Below are 26,400 nucleotides of genomic sequence, written 5' to 3'. Positions count from 1 at the left end.
GCCAAAACTCTAATCCATACCTTTATCACCTTGAGACTTGACTTCTGTAACATCATTCTCACTTCCACAAACAATTTATTCAGAACACTATGACCCTCTTAATTTGGACAAGGACCTACACTCCATCATTCCAGTGAATGGATTTCAAAATCCTCATCCTCACCTTGAAATCTTTCCATAGCTTCACCACTCTAAACGCGGGGATCTCTACCAGCCATATTTGCCCCCCATGCATGCTCCACTCCTCTGACATTGGTTAACTTCCCATTTTCCCTATGCCTCTATTCTCTGGAAGTCCCCCCCGCCCCCACTTGCCATCTCACTCCCTAATTTCAAAAGTCCAAAATCCCTTCTCTTTGACAATGCTTTCAATCTACCAGCAACCTTTCGGTTTCTCTTTTTCCCTCCTGCTGGATGCCTACTGTCATGAATCTTATCATTCATGAAGAAATGAATCATGAAATAACACTGGGCGGCCAGCTGGTGGCACCATCCAAGGAGTATAAATACTTGGGCGTGGGCCCAGCTTTCCCAGGACGTTTTTGTAACCAGGAACTAGTGATGTACAGGAAACTTCGTTTAACCGGAGGTTAAAAGTCCGGAAAGCTCTATCTACCGGCAAAATTCAGGAGCCGTTTTCTATAAGTTTTTTTACTTCTTGTTGCTTTTTTTTCCCCCCAAGTCAGGCTCTGCAAGGTCTGTAGCTAAGCAACAGCTTCAGCTAGAGACGCTTGCAGCTGCAGCCGACTGTTTTGAAGCTGTTGCTAAGCAACAGGGTTTGTTGATTCACACGGAGCTGAAAAGCTCTGTATGTTTTAACATTGCCGCTGGTTTATACGGCAGTTTTGATCTAACGGCACCAGCTCGGTCCCGTCAGTGCCGGATACCAGAAAGTTTCCTGTAACTAGAATCTCATGGTTGTGAAACAGTTGATTAAAGCCTTGTTTTATACTCAACCAAGTGCTTAGTGAGTTTTCTTACGTCACCTACTTTTCTCCTGTCACGGAAAAATTAATTTGTATGTCTATTTTCTGCAAATTACTCCACAAAAATGAGATTCAAGAAATAGTTGCAAGCCAATGTTCAAATATAAAAAACAGCGCATTCAGATCATTAGAACACAAAACCAATTTTATGACTACCTTGTCTGAATTTGCATTTATGACAAATATATTTATACATCTATGTAGCATCATTAACATGTCATTGAAATCTCGTAAAATGCTTCACACAATTAATTGCTTTTGGAATACAGTGATTGTTACGTGGACAAACGAGAGAGTCAGTCTACACCAGCCATGTCCCATAAACAGCAATGAGGTGAATGATGAGTTAATCAGTAGTATTTTTTTATGGCGTTGGTTGAGGGATGAATGTTGGGTAGGACATCAGAAGAATGTCCTGCTATTCTTCAAATAATTGCCAAAGGATTTTTAACATCCATCTGAAGAAAAGCACCTCAGTGGAGGACTAGAGAGTCAGTCTAAATTAAGGCATTTGACTCGAACCCATAACCGTCTAACCCAAAAATGAGAGTGATGCCAACTAAGGCAAGCTGACAAGTAATTTCAATTGCTAATAAAAACGTAGGGTGCCAGTGCAGGTCCAGTTCTCCTATTGTTCCATGATTACAAAGGGATTTAAAAATATATACTCACTGTTGTCAGTCTCTCCAATGCTGAAAACCTTTCATCCCATGTAGCTGCTGACTTCTCAAATGCCTCATGCCTCTTAATCAGTTTCTCCACCTCATCCACACTCTGACCCAATTCTCGACTGGACAGGTATGGCTCTTGGCCTAAAAGCCAGGCTTCTGCCACACCTGCATCTCTGGCAAACTGATGCACTTCCAAAACTAAGCAAAGAAACAATATTCAAGAGGAGGCTTCACAAATTAAAGATAAAATGCAGTGGAAAAGCAATAACATTCATAGATTTCCAGATGTAACTCACATAGACAAAACACTCAGAAAAAACTTAAGGCCTCCATCAATAGGTTGCAATGTACAGTCAGAAAGATTGACTAAAAAGTTCCTATAAAGAATCTGATTATAGGAAAATAGACATGCATTACATGTTCAGCAAAATATGTGCTTTGTTAAATAGGATTTCTGTCGTGCAATAGGAATAGTAAGTACATTTACCTAGTCTGAGCCACTCCCATCTGTCCTCCCACTTGTCAATCATTTCTTTCCTCTTATCCGTTAGCTGCAACAGCTTCTCCTTAATCTGTATGTGAACAGAGAATTAATTCGAGTAGAGGTATGATAATCTTTACTGTTGCATTTAACAAAGCCTTCTCTCCCTCATCTTACAACTGAGTACCGACAATCATGAAGCATTCATTTGGAAATGGAGGTAAACATCTATGCAAATATTGAACTTAATAAAAGTTCAGTCATCTCCTTAAACATCAACATGCATCGTGAAACATTTCATCAAACATACCCTTAAATTAGAACCTTTACTCTGTATCTGGCAGTATTTCACACTTGGGAGTACTTGACACACACATTCAGGGCTGGATTATTCCAACCTCAGCGGGTCCGTGGCGTGTGGGGACCCTGCATCTGTCTCGATCCCGGCCTCCAACAAAATTTTCTGTTGATGGGGCTTGTTAAGCTCGCCCTGCGAGGTTCCCGGCCAATTAATAGGAAGCGGGTCTGATCACGTCATTTGATGACGCATCATCTGCCGGTTTCCTTAAAGGGACCATGTCTACATTCATTTTGACAGTTGTGCTGTCAGTATTCTGCACCATTGAGGTGCTGCAAACACTGACGAGCACTGCATGGCTGCACCCAGGCTCTACCATTACTCACTCAATATGCTTATAGAGGGAGTCACAGCATGCAGGGAGGTCCTCTTCCCTTTCCATGGGTGGGAGAGACCTCCCCAGGACACGAACGCAGCCTGGTTGTACATTGCACAGGAGGGCACAAGCAGCGGCGGCGGCGGGAATCTCGGCGAGTATTTAAAGAGGCCCCAGAGCGTACTAATCTCCGAACTCAGAGGGAAGGAGAGAAGTAAAAAGTAATCGAAGTGTGAGGTCACCAGAAAGCAGGTAAGTGATTGGTTGGTGAGTATTTCTCTCTTTTAAACTTTAACTCTGTGGTTTATAGTTTCTAAGCTCTCTGTGGGGTAGTGGGGACTGTTGGTAAACCAGGGCCCTTAAATATACCATTTAACTGTAGTTTAATTGGTGGGATTGATTTGATTTAATTTAATTTCAATTAATTAAAGGGTAAGTCATGACAGGAGATCCCGGCCCCGTGACATGCTCCTCCTGTGCTATGTGGGAACTCAGGGACACTTCCTGTGTCCCCGACAACTATGTGTGCAGGAAGTGTGTCCAGTTGCAGCTACTGGCAGACCGCATTGCGGTGCTGGAGCTGCGATTGGATACATACTGGACCATCCGCGATGCTGAGAAAGTCGTGGATAACACGTTTAAGCAGTTGGTCACACCGCAGGCAAAGGTTGGACAGGCAGAAAGGGAAGGGGTGACCAACAGACAGAGTGCTAGGCGCAGGCAGGTAGTGCAGGGGTCCCCTGTGGACATCCCCCTCTCAAACAGATACACCACTGAGTACTGTAGGGGGGGATGGCTTATCAGAGGAAGGCAGCAGCAGCCAACTTCCTGGCACCAGGGGTGGCTCTGCTGCACAGGATGGGAGGAAAAAGAGGGGTAGAACTATAGTATTGGGGATTCTATTGTAAGGGGAATAGATAGGCGTTTCTGCGGCCGCAAACGAGACTCCAGGATGGTGTGTTGCCTCCCTGGTGCAAGGGTCAAGGATGTCTCAGAGCGGCTGCAGAACATTTTGGAAGGGGAGGGTGAACAGTCAGTTGTCGTGGTGCATATAGGTACCAACGATATAGGTAAAAAATGGGATGAGGTCCTAAAAGCTGAATATAAGGAGTTAGGAGGTAAATTAAAAAATAGGACCTCAAAGGTAGTAATCTCAGGATTGCTACCAGTGCCACGTGCTAGTCAGAGTACAAATAGAAGGATATTTCAGATGAATATGTGGCTAGAGGAATGGTGCGAGGGGGAGGGATTCAAATTCCTGGGACATTGGAACCGGTTCTGGGGGAGGTGGGACCAGTTCAAACCGGATGGTTTGCACCCGGGCAGGGCCGAGACCGATGTCCTAGGGGGAGTGTTTGCTAGTGCTCTCGGGGAGGGTTTAAACTAAAATGGCAGGGGGGTTGGGAACCTCAGCAGGGGGACAGAGGAAAGGGAAACAAGGATAAAAGCAAAAGATAGGAAGGAGAAAAACAAAGGTGGCAATCAGAGAAATCAACAGTTTAAATCAAACATGGCCACAGTAAATAATAATTCTAATACAGGAAACTTTCGATTTACCGGCACCTAAATAACCGGAAATCTCGGTTAACCGGCAAAATTCAGGAGTAGGTTCATACTTCATATTACTTGCCTTCCTCCATGTGTTGCTGTGCAAGGGTGTGGCTGCAGCTGTTGTTAAGTTACAGAGACGCTTGTAACTTTTGCCCATTGTTCGGAACCTGTTGCTAAGCAACAGGGTTTGTTGCTTTATACGGAGCTCTCAGCTCTCGTATCTTTTACTATAGCACTCGGTGATCCGGAATTTTTGATGAACCAGCACCACGTCGGTCCCGTCAGTGCCGGATAAAAAAAAGTTTCCTGTAGGTCTACGAGCATTAAAAAAACAAGCCTGAAGGCCTTGTGTCTTAATGCGAGGAGCATTCGTAATAAGGTGGATGAATTAGCTGCGCAAATAGAGGTAAACGAATATGATTTGATTGAGATTACGGAAACATGGCTCCAGGGTGGCCAAGGCTGGGAACTCAACATCCAGGGGTATTCAATATTCAGGAAAGATAGGCAAAAAGGAAAGGGAGGTGGGGTAGCATTGCTGGTTAAAGAAGGGATTAACACAATTGTAAGGAAGGATATTAGCTCTGATGATGTGGAATCTGTATGGGTAGAACTGAGAAATACCAAGGGGCAGAAAACGTTAGTGGGAGTGGTATATAGACCTCCAAACAGTAATGCGGAGGTTGGGGTGGCATTAAAAGGGAAATTAGAGAAGTGTGCAATAAGGGCACAGGAGTCATCATGGGTGACTTTAATTTACATATAGATTGGGCTAACCAAATTAGTAACAATACTGTGGAGGAGGAATTCCTGGAGTGTTTACGGGATGGTTTCCTGGACCAATATGTCGAGGAACCAACCAGAGATCAGGCCATCTTAGACTGGGTATTATGTAACGAGAAAGGATTAATTAGCAATCTTGTTGTACGAGGCCCCTTGGGTTGGAGCGATCATAAATATGATCGAATTCTTCATTAAGATGGAGAATGAAGTCGTTGACTCAGAGACTAGGGTCCTGAATTTAAATAAAGGAAACTACGATGGTCTGAGGCGCGAGTTGGGTAGAATTGATTGGGGAATGTCACTCAAAGGGTTGACGGTGGATAGGCAATGGCAAACATTCAAAGACCGCATGGATGATCTACAGAATTTGTTCATCCTAGTTTGGCATAAAAATAAAACAAATAAGGTGACTCAACCGTGGCTAACAAGGGAAATTAGGGATAGCATAAGATCCAAGGAGAGGACATATAAATTGGCCAGAAAAAGCAGTAAACCTGAGGATTGGGAGCAGTTCAGGATTCAACAAAGGAGGGAAAAGGGATTAATTAAGAAGGGGAAAATAGAATATGAGAGTAAGCTTGCAGGGAACATAAAAACTGACTGTAAAAGCTTTTATAGATATGTGAAGAGAAAAAGATTGGTGAAGTCAAGCATAGGTCCCTTGCGGTCAGAATCAGGGGAATTTATAATGGGGAACAAAGAAATGGCTGACCAATTAAATACATATTTTGGTTCTGTCTTCACAAAGGAGGACACAAATAACCTCCCAGAGATGTCGGGGAACATAGGGTCTGATAAGAACATAAGAAATAGGAGCAGGAGTAGGCCATACGGCCCCTCGGGCCTGCCCCGCCATTCAATAGGATCATGGCTGATCTGAACCTAGACTCACGTCCACTTCCCTGCCCTCTCCCCGTAACCCCTAATTCCCTTATCTGCTAGGAAACTGTCTATCTCCATTTTAAATTTATTTAATGTTGCAGCTTCCACAGCTCTCTGGGGTAGCAAATTCCATAGATTTACTACCCTCTGAGTGAAGAAGTTTCTCATCTCAGTTTTGAAAGGGCAGCCTCTTATTCTAAGATTATGCCCCCTAGTTCTAATCTCACCCATCAGTGGAAACATCCTCACCGCATCCACCCGATCAAGCCCCGTCACAATCTTATATGTTTCGATAAGATCGCCTCTCATTCTTCTGAACTCCAATGAGTAGAGTCCCAACTTTCCTCATACGTCAACCCCCTCATCTCTGGAATCAACCGAGTGAACCTTCTCTGAACCGCCTCGAGAGCAAGTATATCTTTTCTTAAATATGGAAACCAAAACTGCACGCAGTATTCCAGGTGTGGCCTCACCAATACCCTGTATAACTGCAGCAAGACTTCCCTGTTTTTATACTCCATCCCCCTTGCAATAAAAGCCAAGATTCCATTGGCCTTCCTGATCACCTGCTGCACCTGCATACTAACTTTTTGTGTTTTATGCACCAGGACCCCCAGATCCCTTTGTACTGTAGCACTTTGCAGTTTCTCTCCATTTAGATAATAACTTGCTCTTTGATTTTTTCTGCCAAAGTGCATAACCTCACACTTTCCAACATTATATTGCATCTGCCAAATCTCTGCCCACTCACTTAGCCTGTCTATGTCCTTTTGCAGGTTTTTTATGTCCTCCTCACTTACTGCTTTCCCTCCCATCTTTGTATCGTCGGCAAACTTGGATATGTTGCACTCGGTCCCTTCCTCCAAATCGTTAATATAGATTGTAAAGAGTTGGGGTCCCAGCACTGACCCCTGCGGAACACCACTAGTTACCGATTGCCAGCCCGAGAACGAACCATTTATCCCAACTCTTTGTTTTCTGTTAGATAGCCAATCTTCCACCCATGCCAGTATATTACCCCCAATCCCGTGATTTTTTATCTTGAGCAGTAATCTTTTGTGTGGAACCTTGTCAAATGCCTTTTGGAAGTCCAAATACACTACATCCACTGGTTCCCCTTTATCCACCCTGTATGTTACATCCTCAAAGAATTCGAGCAAATTTGTCAAACATAACTTCCCCTTCGTAAAACCATGCTGACTCTGTCCTATTAAATTATGTTTACCCAAATGCTCTGTTACTGTATCCTTAATAATGGACTCCAACATTTTGCCAACCACAGATGTTAGGCTAACTGGTCTATAGTTTCCAGCTTTTTGTCTACTTCCCTTCTTAAATAAGAGTGTTACATTAGCAGTTTTCCAATCTGCCGGGACCTTTCCCGAGTCCAGGGAGTTCTGGAAAATGATCACCAATGCATCCACAATCCCTACCGCCACTTCTCTCAAGACCCTAGGATGTAGGCCATCAGGTCCGGGGGATTTATCCGCCTTAAGTCCCATTATTTTACTGAGTACCATCTCCTTAGTGATTTTATTGTGTTTAGCTCCTCCCCCCCCCCCCCATTGCCCCCTGTTTGTCCAGTGTTGGGATATTTTTAGTGTCCCCTACTGTAAAGACTGATACAAAATATTTGTTCAGCGTCTTTGCCATCTCCATGTTCCCCACCACTAGTTTCCCAGTCCCATCCTCTAAGGGACCAACGTTCACTTTAGCCACCCTTTTTCTTTTTATATAGCTGTAGAAACTCTTGCTATCTGTTTTTATATTTTTTGCTAGTTTACTTTCATAATCTATCTTCCCTTTCTTAATTAATCTTTTAGTTATTGTTTGCTGGCTTTTAAATGCTTCCCAATCTTCTATCCTCCCACTAGCTTTGGCTAATTTATATGCCCTTGTTTTCAGTCGAATACTATCCTTTATTACTTTACTCAGCCACGGATGGCTGTCTTTTCTTTTACTCCCCATTTTCCTCAGTGGAATATATTTATCTTGAAAGATGTGAAATATCTCCTTGAATGTAGACCACTGCTCTTGTACCGTCTTACACTTTAATCTGTTTTCCCAGTCCACTTTAGTCAATTCTACTCTCATACCTTCATAGTCTCCTTTATTTAAGCTCAGTACGCTGGTTTGAGATCCAACTCTCACCCTCAAACTGAATTTGGAATTCAACCATATTATGGTCACTCATTCCAAGGGGCTCCTTTACTAGGACATTTTTTATTAATCCTGTCTCATTACACAGGACCAGATTTAAGATTGCCTGCCCCCTGGTTGGTTCAGTTACATACTGCTCAAGGAACCCATCCCTAATACACTCTATGAACTCTTCCTCAATGCTGCCATGCCCAATTTGATTAGTCCAGTCAATATGAAAGTTAAAATCCCCCATGATTATAGCTGTTCCCTTATTACAAGATGAAAGGGAGGAACTGAAAGAAATCAGTATTTGTAGGGAAATTGACGGGATTGAAGGCCGATAAATCCCCAGGGTCTGATAATCTAGGAAGTGGCCCTAGAAATAGTAGGTGCATTGCTGATCATCTTCCAACATTCGATGGAATGTGGAACAGTACCCATGGATTGGAGGGTAGCTAATGTTACCCCACAATTCAAAAAAGGTGGTAGAGAGAAAATGGGGAATTACAGACCGGTAAGCCTGACATTGGTAGTGGGGAAAATGCTAGAGTCCATTATAAAAGATGTAATAGCAGAGCATTTGGAAAACAGTGACAGGATCGGACAAAGTCAACATGGATTTACAAAAGGTAACTTGTGCTTGACTAATCTACTGGAATTTTTTGAGGATGTAACTGGTAAAATAGATGAGAGAACCAGTGGATGTGGTGTATTTGGACTTTCAGAAGGCTTTTGATAAGGTCCCGCATAAGAGATTAGCGTGTAAAGTTAAGGCACATGGGATTGGGGGCAAGGTATTGACTTGGATAGAGAACTGGTTGGCAGACAGAAAGCAAATCGTTGGAATAAACGGGTCTTTTTCCAAGTGGCAGGCAGTGACTAGTGGGGTACCGCAGGGATCGGTCTTTGGACCCCAGCTATTTCACAATATATATTAATGATCTAGACAAGGGAACTAGATGTAATATCTCCAAATTTGCAGACGACACAAAGCTGGGTGGGAGTGTGTGCTGTGAGGAGGATGCCGAGAAACTCCAGTATGATTTGGATAGGTTGGGTGATTGGGCAAAAACATGGCAGATGCGATATAACGTGGATAAATGTGAGGTTATCCACTTTGGTGGCAAAAACAGGAAGGCAGATTATTATCTGAATGGCAATAGATTGGGAGAAGGGGAAGTGCAACAAGACCTGGGTGTCCTTGTGCACCAGTCGCTGAAGGTAATCATGCAGGTGCAGCAGGCGGTCAAGAAGGCAAATGGTATGTTGGCCTTCGTAGCGAGAGGGTTTGAGTACAGGAACAAGGATGTCTTGCTGCAGTTGTACAGGGCCTTGGTGAGACCACATCTTGAATATTGTGTGCAGTTTTGGTCACCTTATCTGAGGAAGGATGTTCTTGCCATGTAAGGAGTTCAGCGAAGATTCACCAGGCCGATACCTGGGATGGCAGGAATGACGTATGAGGAGAGATTGGGACGATTGGGCTTGTACTCGCTGGTGTTTAGAAGAATGAGAGGGGATCTTATTGAAACTTAGAAAATTCTGACAGGACTGGACAGACTAGATGCAGGAAGGATGTTCCCGATGGTCGGGGAGTCCAGAACCAGGGGTCACAGTCTAAGGATAAGGGGTAGGCCATTTAGGACAGAAATAAGGAGGAATTTCTTCACCCAGAGAGTGGTGAACCTGTGGAATTCTCTACCACAGAAGGCAGTAGAGGCCAATACATTAAATATATTCAAGAAGGAGTTGGATATATTTCTTAAGGCTAAAGGGATCAAGGGTATGGGGAGAAAGCAGGGACCGGGTACTGAAATTGGATGATCAGCCATGATCGCATTGAATGGCGGAGCAGGCTCGAGGGGCCGAATGGCCTACTCCTGCTCTTATCTTCTATGTTTCTACGGGATGTCGTCAGGATGACCTGGCTGCAGTGGCGCAAATCTTTCAATGATCACAGTAGATCACGAAAAGTTACTGCAAAGCCACACTCAATCTCATCCTCCTGTGCCACGCATTACATCCCCATCACTCTGCCTTCCCAACCCTACTCCTACACATCTTTACTCACACCAACTTACATTATCACTTCCCCATCTCACTAGCCACCCCTCACACTCACCCTCATTCTTACCCAATCATTCAAACTAACACATAAGGGTAGGCACTTGTGTGCTTTAGCCAATGTTCGTGTAGTTTCTGTTAATGTGTTGTCAAGCATTGAAATCTTTATTTTCACCACTTTGTCTTCTTGAACAGATTTGTGTGCACCTTTGAAAGTGTCTTACTGAGTTCCAGTAGAATGGTGAGACATAACACCCCCCCACCTCCCAATGGTGAGGAGTGTGAAAGGAATGGCTTGGACATTGTAGGGATGCTTTATGGTGCTGGTGCCAACCTGGTGCATCATGTGACAACCAGGATCTAAAGTGTTAAGTGAAGTAAATCTGGACATGGTGAGGCCATCGCTGGCGTCCCGGGCACCAATGTGCATGGGTGATGATGCCCTGTGCAGCATCAGTTGATTGTGGAGAAGGTTGGTGTGGATGTTGGTGCTGCTGGTGTTGGGAATGATCGTGTTGGGATTCTGAGGACCAAGGTGAGATTTTTTCAAGGGCACCAATGCTGATGGAATAGATGGTAGGTGAGATTGACATGACAGAAGCAATGTCAATGGTGAGAGAGATTGTTCCAATGAGGTGACACTGGAGAGAATTTACTCCAAACACTTGCTAGTTGCATAAAGGTCAATCTGTCTTCCAAATACAGTAAGCAACAGCTTCTAACCTTGGAAAGTGAAGACCTATGAAATGGGAGCTTTCATAGAATATTTGCAGCTGTCAGTTAGTAAATCATTCCATGCTGACACAACACCCGACCTACTTACTTGACCGGATACCCGCTCTCCGGGAACCTCATTAAAAACCTAGTAAAATGGCAAGTACATGGGAAAATGGTTCTTAACTACCTTTTAAGAAGCTTTTAAGTATCTAAATTGGCTGGCCCGCCGCTTGGTGTCGGGTCTGTTCAGGGGTCACTTGGGAAACTGACAAGGAGGCGGGTTTACACCGGGATACCAACCCGCTGTCAATCTCTGTGATTTTGACAGCGGACCCGCCTCCAAACCTGCACTCTGAGTGCCGGTAAAATTCCGGCCTCAGTGTCCAAAGTAGAAAGTATTCCATTCCCCAGTACTGATCTTTGTCACATCTTCATAAGTTCAAAAATTCTGTAAAACAGTATTAAGAACAAAACTCGAATTTTCTCATGTTCCAATAATCCAGTAAAACCTAGCAATCTGTTTTTATTGTTTCTATTTACAGTGACTGGACCATTCAAACATGATGAAAGCTGACAAAATGCAGCAATTAAAAATGCAGCCAGCAGTCCTAACATCAAGGCTGAGCACGATTTGTTGATAAAGGGAATGCTACCTCTTCTGATGCATAGTGCTTTCTTGCCAGGAGAGACTTGCCAAGTTCAATGCATGTTGTGAAACTGTCATTACGGGCATCAATTTCAGCCTTGATGCCTTGATGATTGTTCATTAGCAATTCCACTGACGAAACATCTCTGAAGGAAGATAAAATATATACTCTAATTATTAACAACTGGCAGTTATATAGCACTTTTAACATAGTAAAAGATCCCAAGGCACTTCACAGAAGCGTAATCAGCCAAAAATCGACACAAATACTGGAAGAGATGGCTAACAAGGTCACAGAACATGTGCACAACAAAATACTCGGTAATTATTACTAACTACTCTCTCTCTTTCTTTCTCTCCCCTAATTTGGCACACTGATTTTACCTTGGTTTCTCCTGGGTCTCAATTTGCCGAATAACATCTTCCATCCAAAGCATCAGATCACGCACCATACTAAAGAAACGGAACTTGTCACCAGTGTCAAAAAGCTTTGCCCTCCGAGCCTCACATGCATCAAGAAGTGTTTTCCATGCCTCCAAAACTTCTGCTTCACGTTTCTGAATGTCATCAGCCTTGTCACCAGCATAAGCAGCCTGGAGACGAGCAGCGTCCTCCTGCAGCTGCCTTACCTGTAACATAGCAATATATCAGCATTGTACCACAATCATTTATTCTTTCCTACACCCATTAGCTTCGTTTAGTTACTATAATGCCTCTAACCCAACAACTATGCAAAACCTAACAAAATCAATTACAAATTAAAGCAGTAGCTTCGAGTGACAGATAACTAGGGACCACGGGACGTGAAGCAAGTAGTATAACAGCATTTTCAAAGTTATATGTATTGATCTTGTTGTAATGTTAATGTTAAAAGCACTGTATTTTTCCACAGATTTCAATTATGACAATTTATGTAAATCCCATATCTTGTGTGTAATGCTAGATTATACCCTTTTCTTTTAAAGAATTCAGAAATAGAAAAGTTTCAGTGGTTTAACATCTCCACAGCTATCACTCGATTTCTTAGCTCTCATTTCCCTGTATGTTCAAAAGTTCTATTCTTTCAATGTGAGAAAACAGGCACTATGAAAGTAATATCCATGAACTCCATTTAAAGTGTGTTACTTATTCATCTATAAGGTTGTTGTAAACCCCTCCCCCCACTCTCAGTCTAAACTTTCTTACCTTCAGATTTATATTCAGGATTCATTACCTGCATTTCTTTAAAAGGTGCAGCTATGTTTGATTAAATTTCTTTGAAAAAAATAATTGAAAGACTGTCAAATCAAAAATTATGGCCCATATTTTCCGATCGGAGGCTTCCTGCATGCGGGGGCCTCCGATCTGGAAAAAATCTACGCCCTTACCTGAGGGCTGCAGAGGTCCGGCCATTTCTGATCCTGGGCCTCTCCACAACAAAATGTGCAGGGCCCACATATCCCAGGGGCGCAGGCGGTTCGCAAGTGTCCCTGGGATCACGTGGGCCATGGGGAGCCAATGGGAGAAGGGAATCTCCCTTCATACTTTTGACAGGTAGACCTGTCAAAAGTATGAATGGAGAGCACTCCAAAAACATTAAATACATTTTTTTTTAAATTACGTTTTTAAAATTAGTTAAAATTACATTAAATTAAATATTTTAAACAAATGTTAAATTTTTGGGGAAATAAATTAAAGTCTTTTATGGGGCTAAAAATAAACTTACCTTTCTAAAAAGTATTTAAAAATTATTAATGAATGATTTACTTTTTTAAACTCTTATGCTGGTAAAAGCAGGCCTTACGCCTGCTTTTACCAGGCGTAAGAATTTTAAGTGTTTTCAGCAGGCGGAGGTTCTGCAGAAAGTGGAACTCTTCACCCGCAGAGGCCCTTCTCCAGGGCAGGCGTGCGATCTGTCAAGATCGGAAATGCCGGTTTTCAGCGCATGCGCTTCGCTTGCCTGAAACTGGCATTTGCGAGGTCCCTACAGGTGTGTACACAGCTCATACACACCCGTAGGGATCGGAAAATACAGGCCTATATTTTCAAGATAGCAATTGCTGTAAGATTGAGAAAAAAACAGAATAACCTCGGATTCTAATCTTTCAGTAAAAGGTATACAACAATTTAGAATTACTAAGGAGAACACTTTCAGACATTAGCAAAATTATTCTTGGAGAATATGAAATTAATTTTCCAGCATGATAATTATTAACACTGCTTTTTCTTTTTTAATTTAATGCAAGACAGCTTGATCTTCATTGTATGTATGGCTGCAGAATAATGCTTGGATGATAAAGGTGATTAAAATGTTGTGATCCACAGGGTGCCACAGAGTAGTCGTTTGCAGGTATCTGCTTGCGATCCTCCACAGCGAGGTATCAACTTCTGCCATACAGTCATGACAAGATGCTGAGTGGAGGCCTGCTGCTCCCCCACAGAAGGTGGGAAAAAAAATCAAAGGGCGTCACGGCTGCCAATCTTGTACAGTTACTCGCTTCCAATTTCAAAGTGGCACTGCGAGAGTTCTGGAGCAGGTTACCCACTCACTGCTTTGCCTAGGGATACAGGCCAATAGAAGGAAGAAGAGAAATACCCTTTTTAATTAAAAAAGCATAATTCTCATCCTCAGTTATCAAGCAGCTGGCAGAGATCTTGCAGCAGGTTTTCCGAATGGTCATCTGGACTGGACTTTCTGTGCCACCTGGGAGATTGGAAAGGAAGACAAGAAGCTAAATATATTTTTTTAATAAAATGTGACATAGCCTGAAAAATAGAATGAACAGGAGGCAATCACTCTCGTGACTGAACTTCATGTCCAATAATGGTCTGCATATTAAAATCTATAACGGTTCTTGTAATAAAATCACCATTATATCATACAGTACCTACATTGTGTAATGATCTTCAAAAGCATTAGTGATACCACCTTGACTTTGAAGGTCCAGTGTTGGAAAAATAAATTTGCAACCGTATTATAGCCTATAGAATATTCCATTAAAAAGGTAACAAACCCAAGCTATTGTATTAACTGTATTGAGGTTGTTTGATATTCTACCTGAGTACCAAGAGCCTGAATGTCATGTTCAAATGTTGTATGCATTCTCTGCAATGCTTCCACAGTGTTCTGATCTCGCCCTAGTTCCTCTGGAAGCTTCTTGTGTTTGTCTTGAATTCGTCCAAGGATCTCCTTAGCATCATGGTAAAATTTGTGCAGTTCGTAAGAAGCTGCCAGAATCTGTGTTCTGGTGTCAATAAGCTCAAGGAGATCTGCCCAAGCCTCATTGAGTCCATCTTTCCATTCTGCAATTGTGGCAGCATCAGAATGTCCAGAATTGATCAGCTCATCTGCCATATGGTTCACGCTGTCGACACGCTCCTGACCAATGTTACCAGTATCACGGGCAAATTCACGGAACCTCTCTTGTAGCATCTGAAAAGAAATATCACTTATTAAATCAAGAAGAACAGAGTAAGTTTTTCGATTTAGTTGCTTAGCTCAAACTAACATTTTAAATAAAACTCAATACATTTTAATGAAACACTAGTTGACCTCCTGTGGTGCTGTATGTGAGCAGTTGATACCAAGTGCAGTTTTCAGGTGAAGCTGGGTTGGAGGGCTGGGATGACTGGACCAGAGCATGCAGATGTAATTCAGTCACAATTTTAAAATTCATATATTGTCTTAATTTTTATATAATACTTTGATATTTTGGGAAGCGCCGTAGGATGTTTTTATACGTTAAAAGTGCTATATTAATGCAAGTTGTTATATTATTTATAGTTAAATAGCAAAATGTTCCACAATTTGGGAAGCAAAAAGTAGAGATGGTTACAGCACAAGAGTTTCTCTGCAAAACTGAAGTGCTACAACACCACAATAACAACTTGTATTTATATAGTGCCTTTAATGTAGTAAAACATCCCAAGGAACTTCACGAGTAAGAAAAGTTGGTGAAATTAGTGGTGCACTGAAATATTTTCCACAGTAGAGTACCATGTACATGTATATAATGTGTTTTAAGCAGAGCTAAGAGGAATTCTTCAGTAACATTAAGACTAGTTTCCAGTCTTAATTAATCAGATTTAAAAAATGCAAAATTTATAAAAAAGTACTTTTGAGACAAATGTTTACCGTAACATGCTCATAGTCCTGTCCAAGCTCATGTGATCCAGCGACCACCTCACGTTCAGCGATCCACTGCTCCAAGTCATCCACCTCCCTGTTCAGTTGGAAAAGGCGGTACCTCTCATCCAGTTTCCCTCTTCTCTCCTCAGCCAAATCTTTCAGGCCAGCATAAAGCTTGTCCACCTGGGACTGGCGCATGCTGATACGTTCACTGAAAACCAAAAGATGTCAAAAATTAATAAATAACAAGGCTTCTTGTAAAAACAAATGCCAACCACTCCTATACAAAACTAAGATCCAAGTAGATCAAAAATACAATAATAAAGAACATAGAGGAGCATGGATTTTCTGCAACTGCACAGGGAAGTGGGTAAAATACATTTTAATCTTATGGCACACCTGCTACCTCATCTGTGATACCACGGCTTCTACTTGGCATTCGCTTACTTTTGCCCAGTTCCATGGATATTCCTGCTGTCATTAGCCTCAATATCACAAATGAGTGTGATGTCACTGTATGTTTACATTTTGCTTTGCTTCTTTAGTGAGTTCACACGTTCCATGCTGTTTGTAAGATCTCATTCTCAATTTGCACCATAGTCCTCAGCTGGGTACTCGTGAAAACAATGCGATTAATTTAAAACCAACTGGCGATCAGTCAAGACCAAACATGTATGATTTTAGAAAGGCAAACTTCAATGGAGTAAGGGAGCAATTAACTCGGAAGTGCTGCTAAAAGATAACGGAGTTGAAGAAAAAAAACACTTAAAACGATTTAAGAGCTACTTTACCAACTTGTGCTCCTGGCATGGAGCTTCGCCTGCTGGGAGCACATACCAGGAATTTGGGCATGGAGGTCAGGTAGGAAGAAATGCCCATTAATTTTAATAGATGGAAAATCCTATAGGCCACATCTACTTCCCTGCCCAAATGTCAGGTTGTGTGTTCCCGGCAGGTGAAGCTCCACACTGGGAGCATGAATTTGTAACATTTATCCATAATGCTAATGTGCAACATAAATTTATGTCTAATAATACATGTAAACTAAATAAGCAATCAATAGGCCAATTAAAATAGGAAGAAAACAAAATCACAAAAATCTACACAGAGAATAAAAGAGCAAGCACAATGGTGATGGGAAATACGTATGTGGATTTTCTGAAAGCTGTTACAGGTACAAAATGTGCCAGGATATCAAAATAGCAAAAGAAGTTAAGAATGTATTTGAACTATTTTTTAATATCATAATAGTAAAAGGGTAGCTCAAGAAAAAGCTAAAATTCTATAAAATAAAAATGCAGCTAAAGTTGATGGGGATGGCAAAAATTGTTAAGATATATATTTTCTATGGGAAATGTTTGCAGTCAGTGTGCCAGACATACCCGAAAGATTAAAGGAAGTTAAGGACAACAAATCCCCATGGCCATACGCTCTAGGATTCCGAAGATCTGGGAGGATATTATACATAGAACGGATCATAATCATGCAGGAATCATTGGACACTGCGGCGTTTCCGCAGTATTGGAAACATGCTAACGCAATACTTGTATTCAAAAAAGGTGATGGGACTGGACCGGGCAACTACAGGCCAATTAGTCTAACATCATTATCAGCAGAGGAAGCTAATTCAAGCAATTTTACATAAAAATTATGAACCTTTAGACATTAAGTCAGTGAGAAACAAATGAATAACATGGAAGATTTGTAGAAGGATGAAATAAGAGAGAAATTCTCCCATGTGTTCATGCTCCATGTGCAATGATTATAATAAAATAGCGTAACACTGGAGGTAAAAAAATTGGGACTTGTTAGGCCTTGGAAAACAAAGGCACCAACGCACGTATCTTGAGAGTAATGTTCAGAAAAATCCTAAAAATCATCCAAGTAGCTGCCTTGCAGAGAAAATTCAGAGTACATTTTTCTCGTTGCTCAGGAATTGACTGCAGTAGAAGTACCAGCAACAGACTGGACCTAAGCAAAAGAGTATGTGATGCAATACCTCTCTGGATAAAGTACCAGTTAAAGTTTCCTTTAGTACAGGATTTGCCAGAAAAGGATGCCAGATCCAATGGGAATCTTTGCTCAGCATCAAAGACTTTTTGAGATACCTACCAGAGCTTATGCAAGTTGCAGAGGGCCTAAAAAATTCACTCTACTTCCACAGTTCTAAGCAGAACATGACTTGGCAGCTTCCTTTGGGGTAGTATTGTCTAAGACATGGCTATTCGTTGCACTCGGTTTTTTGTCCACTTGCACTCGTGTTTTGAATGTGGATTGCACTGGCTGCGCTTGGTGGATCAAACATCCCTGTCCTTACCTCCAGGATCACTTTCCAGCACTCATGATTGGGGTTTGGAATAGGCTGTAAACTACAAGAAGTTGTACAATGTGCGAAGATGACCACTGCTGGCAGGTATCTTGCTGGAAAGGTCCAGTGACAACACATGCAACTGCGGAGTTCAGCAGGCATAAATGAAATAGGATTTTGGTCACATCAGCAACAATTAACTGGCATACATCACAACTATGGAAAACAAACTGCACTTTGTGAATAAGGATTTGGTAACAAGGTTGCAGCACAAGCATGGCAATGAGAAGGACAAAAACAGCATGAAGTGCAAATTTAGAATGAGGCTCTATGTATGGCAGGGGCCAGAGGAGATCACAACATAGACTTTCTGCTGTTAGTATAGTTTCAACCTGAATTCTGGTTGTGGGTTTTAGACAGACGCTAGTGAAAGTGTGCTGTTCCCATCCAATTTTCTGAGAATAATTAATTTGTAGATGTGTATACCAGTGATTTGCCAGAGCATCTCTCAAGCAGCCTGCCTGCCATCATGTTACTGATTTTCTTCTTTGTCCAACTACCTCAGATAAGAATATTCCCAGGGGGCAAAAAATAAATAATTTACAGCAACTGGCATAAATGCTCATGAGAAACTAAGCGCCAGTAGGGAAAAAGAAAACACAAAAAGATAGTTACAAAATGACTGAAATACACTTACCTTAATATTACTGTCTCTTTTCAGTGAGTTTCTGTATAGTTACCACCACCAAGCAACCCTTGATGCCCATTTGATATGGGCGTGATTTACAACTGATAACCTACATACCACAACATCCAAAAGGGCATGCAGGTCATCTCTGCCTCAAACTAATACTTAAATTAAGCAACTGTTTGTTTGAGGTGGGTGAATCTGTCACCACTGGTCCCTGCGCCCTGAAAGTTACACTGGAGCCAAGTTCAGGCGGAATGAAATTCCTGCTCATTTTCTACTGGTGGCTATCTGACTTGCGCCAATACAATGGGTGGACAGGAAGAGAAAATCCAGACTTGTTTTGCAAAGGCTACAAAGTGAAAAACCTTAAAGAGACAGTCTCACAATTTCACACAGTTGGATGACAACTATACAATGGTATAGGAAAATGAACAAATGAGGAATGATTAAACATTTAGGGTTGAAATTGATCTTTGGCGGTAGTACAAGATGGGCGATAACGAATCGGCAGACTGTTTTACAGCCAATCAATGGAAAAGAAATCGCTAATTATGCTATCGCCGAAGACCAATTTCACTCTTTTTGTATTTCAATGCTACTGAACTTAGATGTAATACTAATGTCAAGGATTAAACCAACCTCTCCGGGTGCCCATCTGCCACCAGAGCTCTGCTCGTCTTTGAGAGTTGATGAACAGTCTCAGCATAATCTTCCACTGCTAGCTCCAAAATCTGATGTTTCTTCAACATCATCACTGCACTCTGCTCATCCTGCAAAGTAAAACATTCATGAAAAGCTGTTTTTAACAGTTCCCTGGGAATTTTCTAAATTTCTATTTAAAAATATTGAAGGATTGAGCAGAGCACCACAAATGCTGTGACTAATGACTTAAGTGGTTTAAGAAATCCAGATACAGAATTTTTAAAGGTGCCCAGAAATGCAGTGCTGGATTTTCATGGGGAAGGCGGGTTGGGGGCAGGCTCCGATGCGGGCGGGAAACCCGGGAGAACGGGTTTCCCGCAGGCCCCGATATGCATCTGAAGTCTCTATTTCCGACCCGCAACCAGCCAGATGAAGAGGTTGGCTGGCTGCGGGCAGGTAGGCCTGTGGCACTAGGCCGCACAGAGGAGGGAGAGATCGGGTGGGAGCTGGTGCCAGCCTGCGGATAATGGGGGGGGGGGTCCGGGAAGGCGATCGGAGGCCTCGTGCGGGGGGGGGGGGGGGGGTGGTCGCTGATCACGGGGGAGTGGGTTAAGCAGGGACCCTGGATCCAGGAGGTAGGTACAAAGGCACTTACCTCCTGGATGCAGCAGCCTTGCTGTAACTGCAGGGTTTTATGAAGTGTGCAAAACACAACCAGATAGAGTTAAAAACAAAATGGGGTTAAAGAGGCTTCCAGCCACATTGTAATATTTAAATTGACATCCCGCCTCCTGGCAACGGGTTGGCTGCCTACCCCCATCCTGGCTTGGTTAGAACCGGAAGTGGGCGGGTTGGAGGCATGTTCATCGAGATTCTGATTTTTAACAATTTAACTACCCCCACGCTCCAAACCCACTGGTTCTTTCAGGTAAAAATTCCCCCAGCAGATTGGAAAAGGGAATGGGAAATAATAGCAAAGATATATTTTGTTCTGAGTACATTGCCCAATATGTCCAGAACATTTAACGGGGGTGGGGGCAGTGGCCATTATAGACAACTACCTTTTGTTAAAATATTCTAGAAATATAGAGATAGCAAAGAGATGTAATTAAATTTTAAGTACAGAAAATCCTGTAACTTTTATTGAAAAATGCAGGTTTGGGATATCATTCCCTGGAAGTTTTTGAAAGAAGTCTCCATGGATTTTAGTCAAATTGTCCACAGACTTTAGAGAGATGCTGCTCACTTTTGTAAATAATGCTGCTTTTACAATAGCTTTGTTTTTGTTAAATTTAACAGATTTTCTTTTAGCCTTTTTCAGTTATCAGCACTCTATCAGAATGATAAAATATGCAATATTTAACCTTCGCTTTCTCTTCTGACATCATGTACAATTCCTGTTCACTCATCCAGGCTTCAGCCTCTGCAGCATCAAAATAGTACTGTTGGGCTTTGTGAGACTCCACCAGGCGTTTGTGCCGCTTCTCCGTTTCTTCAGACAATAATTTCCAAAGTTCTCGTAGATCTGATAATCTCTGCTGAATAGCCTCAGCACTTGGGGTGTCAGCAGTTACCATACTTTGGCTTCTCTCAAATATATCATCAATACGTGGTTTATGGCCTTGAATTTCCTTTTGAAGAGTCTGGACAGGACAAAAAACATGTGGCCGTATTACTATAACAGAAAACAAACATAGTCCCCTAGTGGGTGCATTCGTGTGAACACGATTGCCTGTTATATGTGATAGCCAGTATAATGAGGTAGTGTTAATTTCAAGTATTGTAAATTTGTTGTCTGTGAAGCACTTTGGCCTTTTGACCTGCAGTTGTTCTTTTAAGTCATTAATTAAATGGGTTTGCAATCTGCCTTACTCTTTGTTCAGTTTTAATACTTTGTAAATGTTGCTATTCTTCTCATAAAAGTTTCTGTTTAGATGGTTGTTTGAAAAGAAAAAAGGCATGAAATGTATTTTGGTCTAAGTAAAATTACAACTGCTGGATTACTGCTATGATCTCCCCATAATATGCTGTAAAGTAACTTAGCTGTCTTATGGAAAAGGAGGGGGAGTAGCCCTGATAATAAAGGATGACATAAGGACAGTAGCAAGAAAGGATCTCGGCTCGGAAGATCAGGAAGTAGAATTAGTATGGGTGGAGATAAGGAATAACAAGGGGCAGAAAACACGGATAGGAGTAGTACATAGGCCCCCTAACAGTAGCTATACCGGTGGACAGAATATTAATCAAGAAATATTAGGAGCTTGCAACAAAGGTAATGCAATAATCTTGGGGGACTTAAATCTTCATATAGACTGGACAAATCAAATTGGCAAAGGTAGTCTGGAGGATGAGTTCATGGAATGCATTTGGGAGTTTCCTAGAATAATACATCATGGAACCAACCAGGGATCAGGCTATTTTAGATCTTGTATTATGTAATGAGACAGGGTTAATTAGCAATCTCATAGTAAAGGATCCTCTGGGGCAGAGTGATCATAATATGATAAAATTAATGTGAAATTCTGAGAGTGACTTGCCTAAGTCCGAAACTAGAGTCTTAAACTTAAATAAAGCTAATTACATAGGTATGAGGGGTGAGTTGGCTAAGGTAGATTGGAAAAATAAATTAAAAGGTATGGCAGTAGATAAGCAGTGGCTAGCATTTAAAGAAATATTTCATAATTTTCAACAAAAATACATTCCATTGAGAAACAAAAACTCCATGGGAAAAGTGATCGAACCGTGGTTAACTAAAGAAGTTAAGGATAGCATTAGATTGACAGAAGAAGCTTATAATGTTACAAAGAATAAGAGTAAGTCTGAGGATTGGGAGGGTTTCAGAAACCAGCAAAGGTTGACCAAAAAATTGATAGAAAGGGAAAAAATAGAATGAGAGAAAACTAGCAAAAAATGTAGAAGCTCTTACAATCTGCTTTTATAAGTATGTAAAAAGGAAAAGAGTAGCAAAAGTAAACGTTGGTCCCTTAGAGGCTGAGACAGGAGAAATTATTATGGGAAATAAGGAAATGGCAGAAACATTAAACAAATATTTTGTATCTGTCTTCACAGTAGAAGACACAAAAAATGGTGGGAAACCAAGGGTCTAATGAGGGTGAGGAACTTAATGTAATTAATATAAGTAGAGAAGAAGTGTCATGAATCTTACCATTCATGTAGAAATGACTCACGAGATAACACTGGGCGGCCAGCTGGTGGCGCCGTCCAAGGAAAGTATAAATAGTCGGGCGTGGGCCCAGCTTGCTCAGGACGTTTTTGTAACCAGGAACTAGTGATGTAACTAGAACTCATGGTTGTGAAATAATTGATTAAAGCCTTGTTTTATACTCAGACCAAGTGCTTAGTAGTTTTCTTACGTCAAGAAGTACTAGAGAAACTAATGGGACTAAAAGCTGACAAATCCCCTGGACCTGACGGCCAACACCCTAGGGTTCTAAAAGAGGTGGCTGAAGAGATAGTGGATGCATTGGTTTTGATCTTCTAAAATTCTCTAGATTCTGGAATGGTCCCAGTGGATTGGAAGGTCACAAATGTAACACCACTATTCAAGAAAAATGTGAGAGAAAAAACAGGGAACTACAGGCTATCGTACAGGCCAGTCAGCTTGACATCAGTCCTTGGGAAAATGCTGGAATCCATTGTTAAGGAAGTGGTATTAAGTCACTTAGAAAATCATAACATAACATGATTAGGCAGAGTCAACATGGTTTTATGAAAGGAAAATCGTGTTTGACAAATATATTAGTTTTTTTGGGGATGTAACTAGCAGGGCAGATAAAGGGGAACCAGTGGATGTAGTATATTTGGATTTCCAAAAGGCATTCGATAAGGTGCCACATAAAAGGTAATTGCACAAGATTAGGGCTCATGGGGTTGGCGGTAATATAGTAGCATGGATAGAAAATTGGTTAATGGACAAAAAACAGAGTAGGGATAAACAGATCTTTTTTAGGTTGGCAGGCTGTAACTAGTGGGGTGCCGCAAGGATCAGTGTTGGGATCTCAGCTATTTACAATCTAAATTAATGACCTAGATGAAGGGACCGAGTGTAATGTATCCAAGTTTGCTGATGATACAAAGCTAGGTGGGACAGTAAGCTGTGAGAACACAAACGCCGCGATTTTCTGTTCAGTGTCAGGATGGGTGCGGGTCAGCTGGTTTCCAGGTTCCGGTCTCACCCCAGCTGCCTCCGCTCCACAGACGTGATTTTCCCTTGACTGGCCTTAACAGGGAGTGGGTCTGATCCCTTCAATTCACAGCCAAGAAATTATTTTTGAGATGTAATCACTGTTATTTTCTAAGCAAATGTGGCAGCGAATTCTCAAACAGCAAATCATCACAAACGTCAATGACATGAATAACCAGTTAATCTGTATAGATGGCATTGGTTGAGGGTTGAATGTTAGCCAAGCCACTGAGGTACAATGTTCCCACTAAGGTGCACGGCCGCGCAGTAATCTGAAAGATCCCGTGTAGGCAGCCCATCAGCTTTTACATTGTAAATACCGTGCGTGTGCAGAAATTTAAAGGGACCGCGCATTAAAAGAAACAGGCCATTCAGAACAAGTGCAGCTTACAGGGAGCATTGCTGAGGGATCTCCCTACTCTTCTTCAAAAAAGTGCTATGGGAACTTTTACTTTCAATCGCAAAGGCAGACAGAGCTCAGTTTAACATCTCATCCAAAAGGCGGCATCTCTGACAATGCAGCACTTTCTCAGTACTGCAGTGAAGTGTCAGTGTAGATTATATCTTCAAATCCTGGATGGAGTCTTGAACCCACAACCCTCTGACTCAGAGACTGAGCCAAATTAACATTTTGGGCTATCAGACCCCTAGCAGTGAACAATTGTGCTACATTTTCAAAACATTTGTGCTCTAGATATTTTTCATCTCTGTCACCTGGTTTTTCTTGATCAGCATCTGTACAGTCTGGAGGTTGTGACCATGATCGGTGGATGTTGCAAGAGGCATGCGTTCTTCAGCCCACAACTGAAAAATAGATAGAAACACAAGACTGAAAACTGCAAGAATTATGTTCATAGTGTAACTGATGGTCATATGGTTTCACCACAAATATTTTCATGTAAGTGAAATACTAACAAAAAAATTCAAAATACAGGAAACTCTTTGGTATCCGGCACCGGCGGGACCGGGATGGTGCCGGTTGATTAAAAATTCCGGATGACGGAGAGGGTTATCTACCGAGGCTATTTTTAACAAACAAAGAGTCAGACTCCTGTTATTGAGGTGTTCGGACTTCTGACAGTGCCAAGAAGCCGAGTAGTGGCAGTTTGGAGAACTACCCCCACTGACTAACTGGGCCACCGCGGGAGACTCGGACTCGGCAACATTTCCGGTTATTGAGGTGTTTTTGGAGTATGAATTTTGCCGGTTAATAGAGAATTCCGGATATTTAGGTGCCGTTTAAACGAGAGTTTCCTGTATATATATTTTCTGAATGTGATTAGCTCATGTGGATGAGAACTGGTACTCAGATTCAGTATAAACCTAGAAAATCAGACAAATCAGGAATATCTTAAAATGAAACACAAAACACCATTAGCTTAAGAGCCAAAATGTGTGAAAAGAATTTCCACACTGCTCACTAACTTATAATTCAACTTTTTCACCAGCACTAACCTAATATATATATATATATGCTTCAAGTTTAATGCTCGGCATAGCAACAGTATTAATATTAATTCACTAGGTTAGTGAAAAGCTTAAAGATAATTCAGCTCAAGGGTGTAGTGAGATTGGCCCTGATTGCAGTGTTCAGTGTTGGAATGACCTTTGGGTTATAACATTTAAAAAAAACTGTTCTTGTGATGTGGGTGATGCTCGACAGGTTGCTTTTCATTTCGAGTTGCCCTGAGGTGGTGAAATCAGTTATTTTCCTTAAACCACTGCAGTATTTCTGCTGATGGTAGTCCCACAAGGGTAAGAAATTCCAGCATTTTGACCCGGCGACAATGAAGGAACAACAGTATATGGCCAAGTCTGGATGGTGCGTGATTTGGAGGTGATGGTGTTCCCATGATCTTGCTACCCCATGGGCACAATAATACGCTCACTTTCAAGTTTGGGTGTTATAGCTCATATAAGATGGGCCAAATGGCTTCCATCTGTGGTGTAAGATTCTATGCCTTGTACGTACACTCACTTTTGGGGAATTTTTTTTTATTGCAACCTTCAACCATTATCAAATATTTGTGTTGCAAAAGGTAAAATTATTACATAGAATTATACAGAGTCTATAGAAACAGGCTAATCGGCCCAAATTTAGAACATAAGTAAGAGCAGTAGACCATACTGCCCCTCGAACCAGCTCCGCCATTCAGTACGATCATGGCCGATCTTCTACCTCAACTCCACTTTCCCGCCCTATCCCCATATCCCTTGATTTCCTTAGTGTACAAAAAAACTGGTCTATGCCGGCATTTATGCTCCACATGAGCCTCCTCCCACCCTACTTCATCTAATCCTATCAGCACATCTTTCTATTCCTTTTTCCCTCATGTGCTTATCTAACTTCCCCTTAAATGCATCTATGCTATTCACCTCAACTACTCATTGTGGCAGCGAGTTCCACATTCTAACCATTCTTTGGGTAAAGAAGGTTCCCCTGAATTATTTATTGGTGACTATCTTATGTTTACGGCCCCTAGTTTTGATCTCCACAACTGGAAATATCTTTTCTACGCCTACCCTATCAAACCCTTTCATAATCTTGAAGACCTCTATCAGGTCACCCCTCAGCCTTCTCTCTTCTAGGGAAAAGAGCCCCTTCTTGCTCGGCCTTTCCTGGTAAGTATATCCTCTCAGTTCTGGTATCATTCTTATGAATCTTTTTTGCACTTTCTCCAGTGTCTCTATATTCTTTTTATAATATGGAGACCAGAACTATGTGGTCTAACCAAGGTTCAATACATATTTAACATAGTTTCTCTCCTTTTCAATTCTATCCCTCTAGAAATGAACCCCAGGGCTTGGTTTGCTATTTTAATGGTCTTTTAACCTGTGTCAGTACTTTGT

The 26,400-nt window shown here is 41.7% G+C and overlaps 1 protein-coding gene across 3 annotated transcripts in view; it reads right to left on the bottom strand.

Annotated features, from left to right (window-relative positions):
• The window catches only part of sptbn1 (spectrin, beta, non-erythrocytic 1), a 267,400-nt gene that overhangs the window by 26,324 nt on the left and 214,676 nt on the right, over positions 1 to 26,400 (bottom strand). For all 3 annotated transcript variants that reach the window (XM_085981343.1, XM_085981344.1, XM_085981345.1), the window contains 9 exons: positions 24,265 to 24,354; positions 20,711 to 20,989; positions 19,344 to 19,474; positions 15,712 to 15,916; positions 14,635 to 15,009; positions 11,982 to 12,226; positions 11,605 to 11,743; positions 2,145 to 2,229; positions 1,659 to 1,855 (listed from right to left, as the gene is read on the bottom strand). In XM_085981343.1, coding sequence (XP_085837469.1) covers positions 1,659 to 1,855; positions 2,145 to 2,229; positions 11,605 to 11,743; positions 11,982 to 12,226; positions 14,635 to 15,009; positions 15,712 to 15,916; positions 19,344 to 19,474; positions 20,711 to 20,989; positions 24,265 to 24,354 — 1,746 coding nt within the window. The remainder of the gene's footprint in view (positions 1 to 1,658; positions 1,856 to 2,144; positions 2,230 to 11,604; positions 11,744 to 11,981; positions 12,227 to 14,634; positions 15,010 to 15,711; positions 15,917 to 19,343; positions 19,475 to 20,710; positions 20,990 to 24,264; positions 24,355 to 26,400) is intronic.

This window comes from Somniosus microcephalus, chromosome 3 (genome assembly GCF_052327205.1).
Source record: "Somniosus microcephalus isolate GS21.2 chromosome 3, FLI_Smic_1.0, whole genome shotgun sequence".
NCBI lineage: Eukaryota > Metazoa > Chordata > Chondrichthyes > Squaliformes > Somniosidae > Somniosus > Somniosus microcephalus.
The sequence above is the reverse complement of the archived record's forward strand: the minus strand, read 5'-3'. Positions and strand labels throughout refer to the sequence as shown.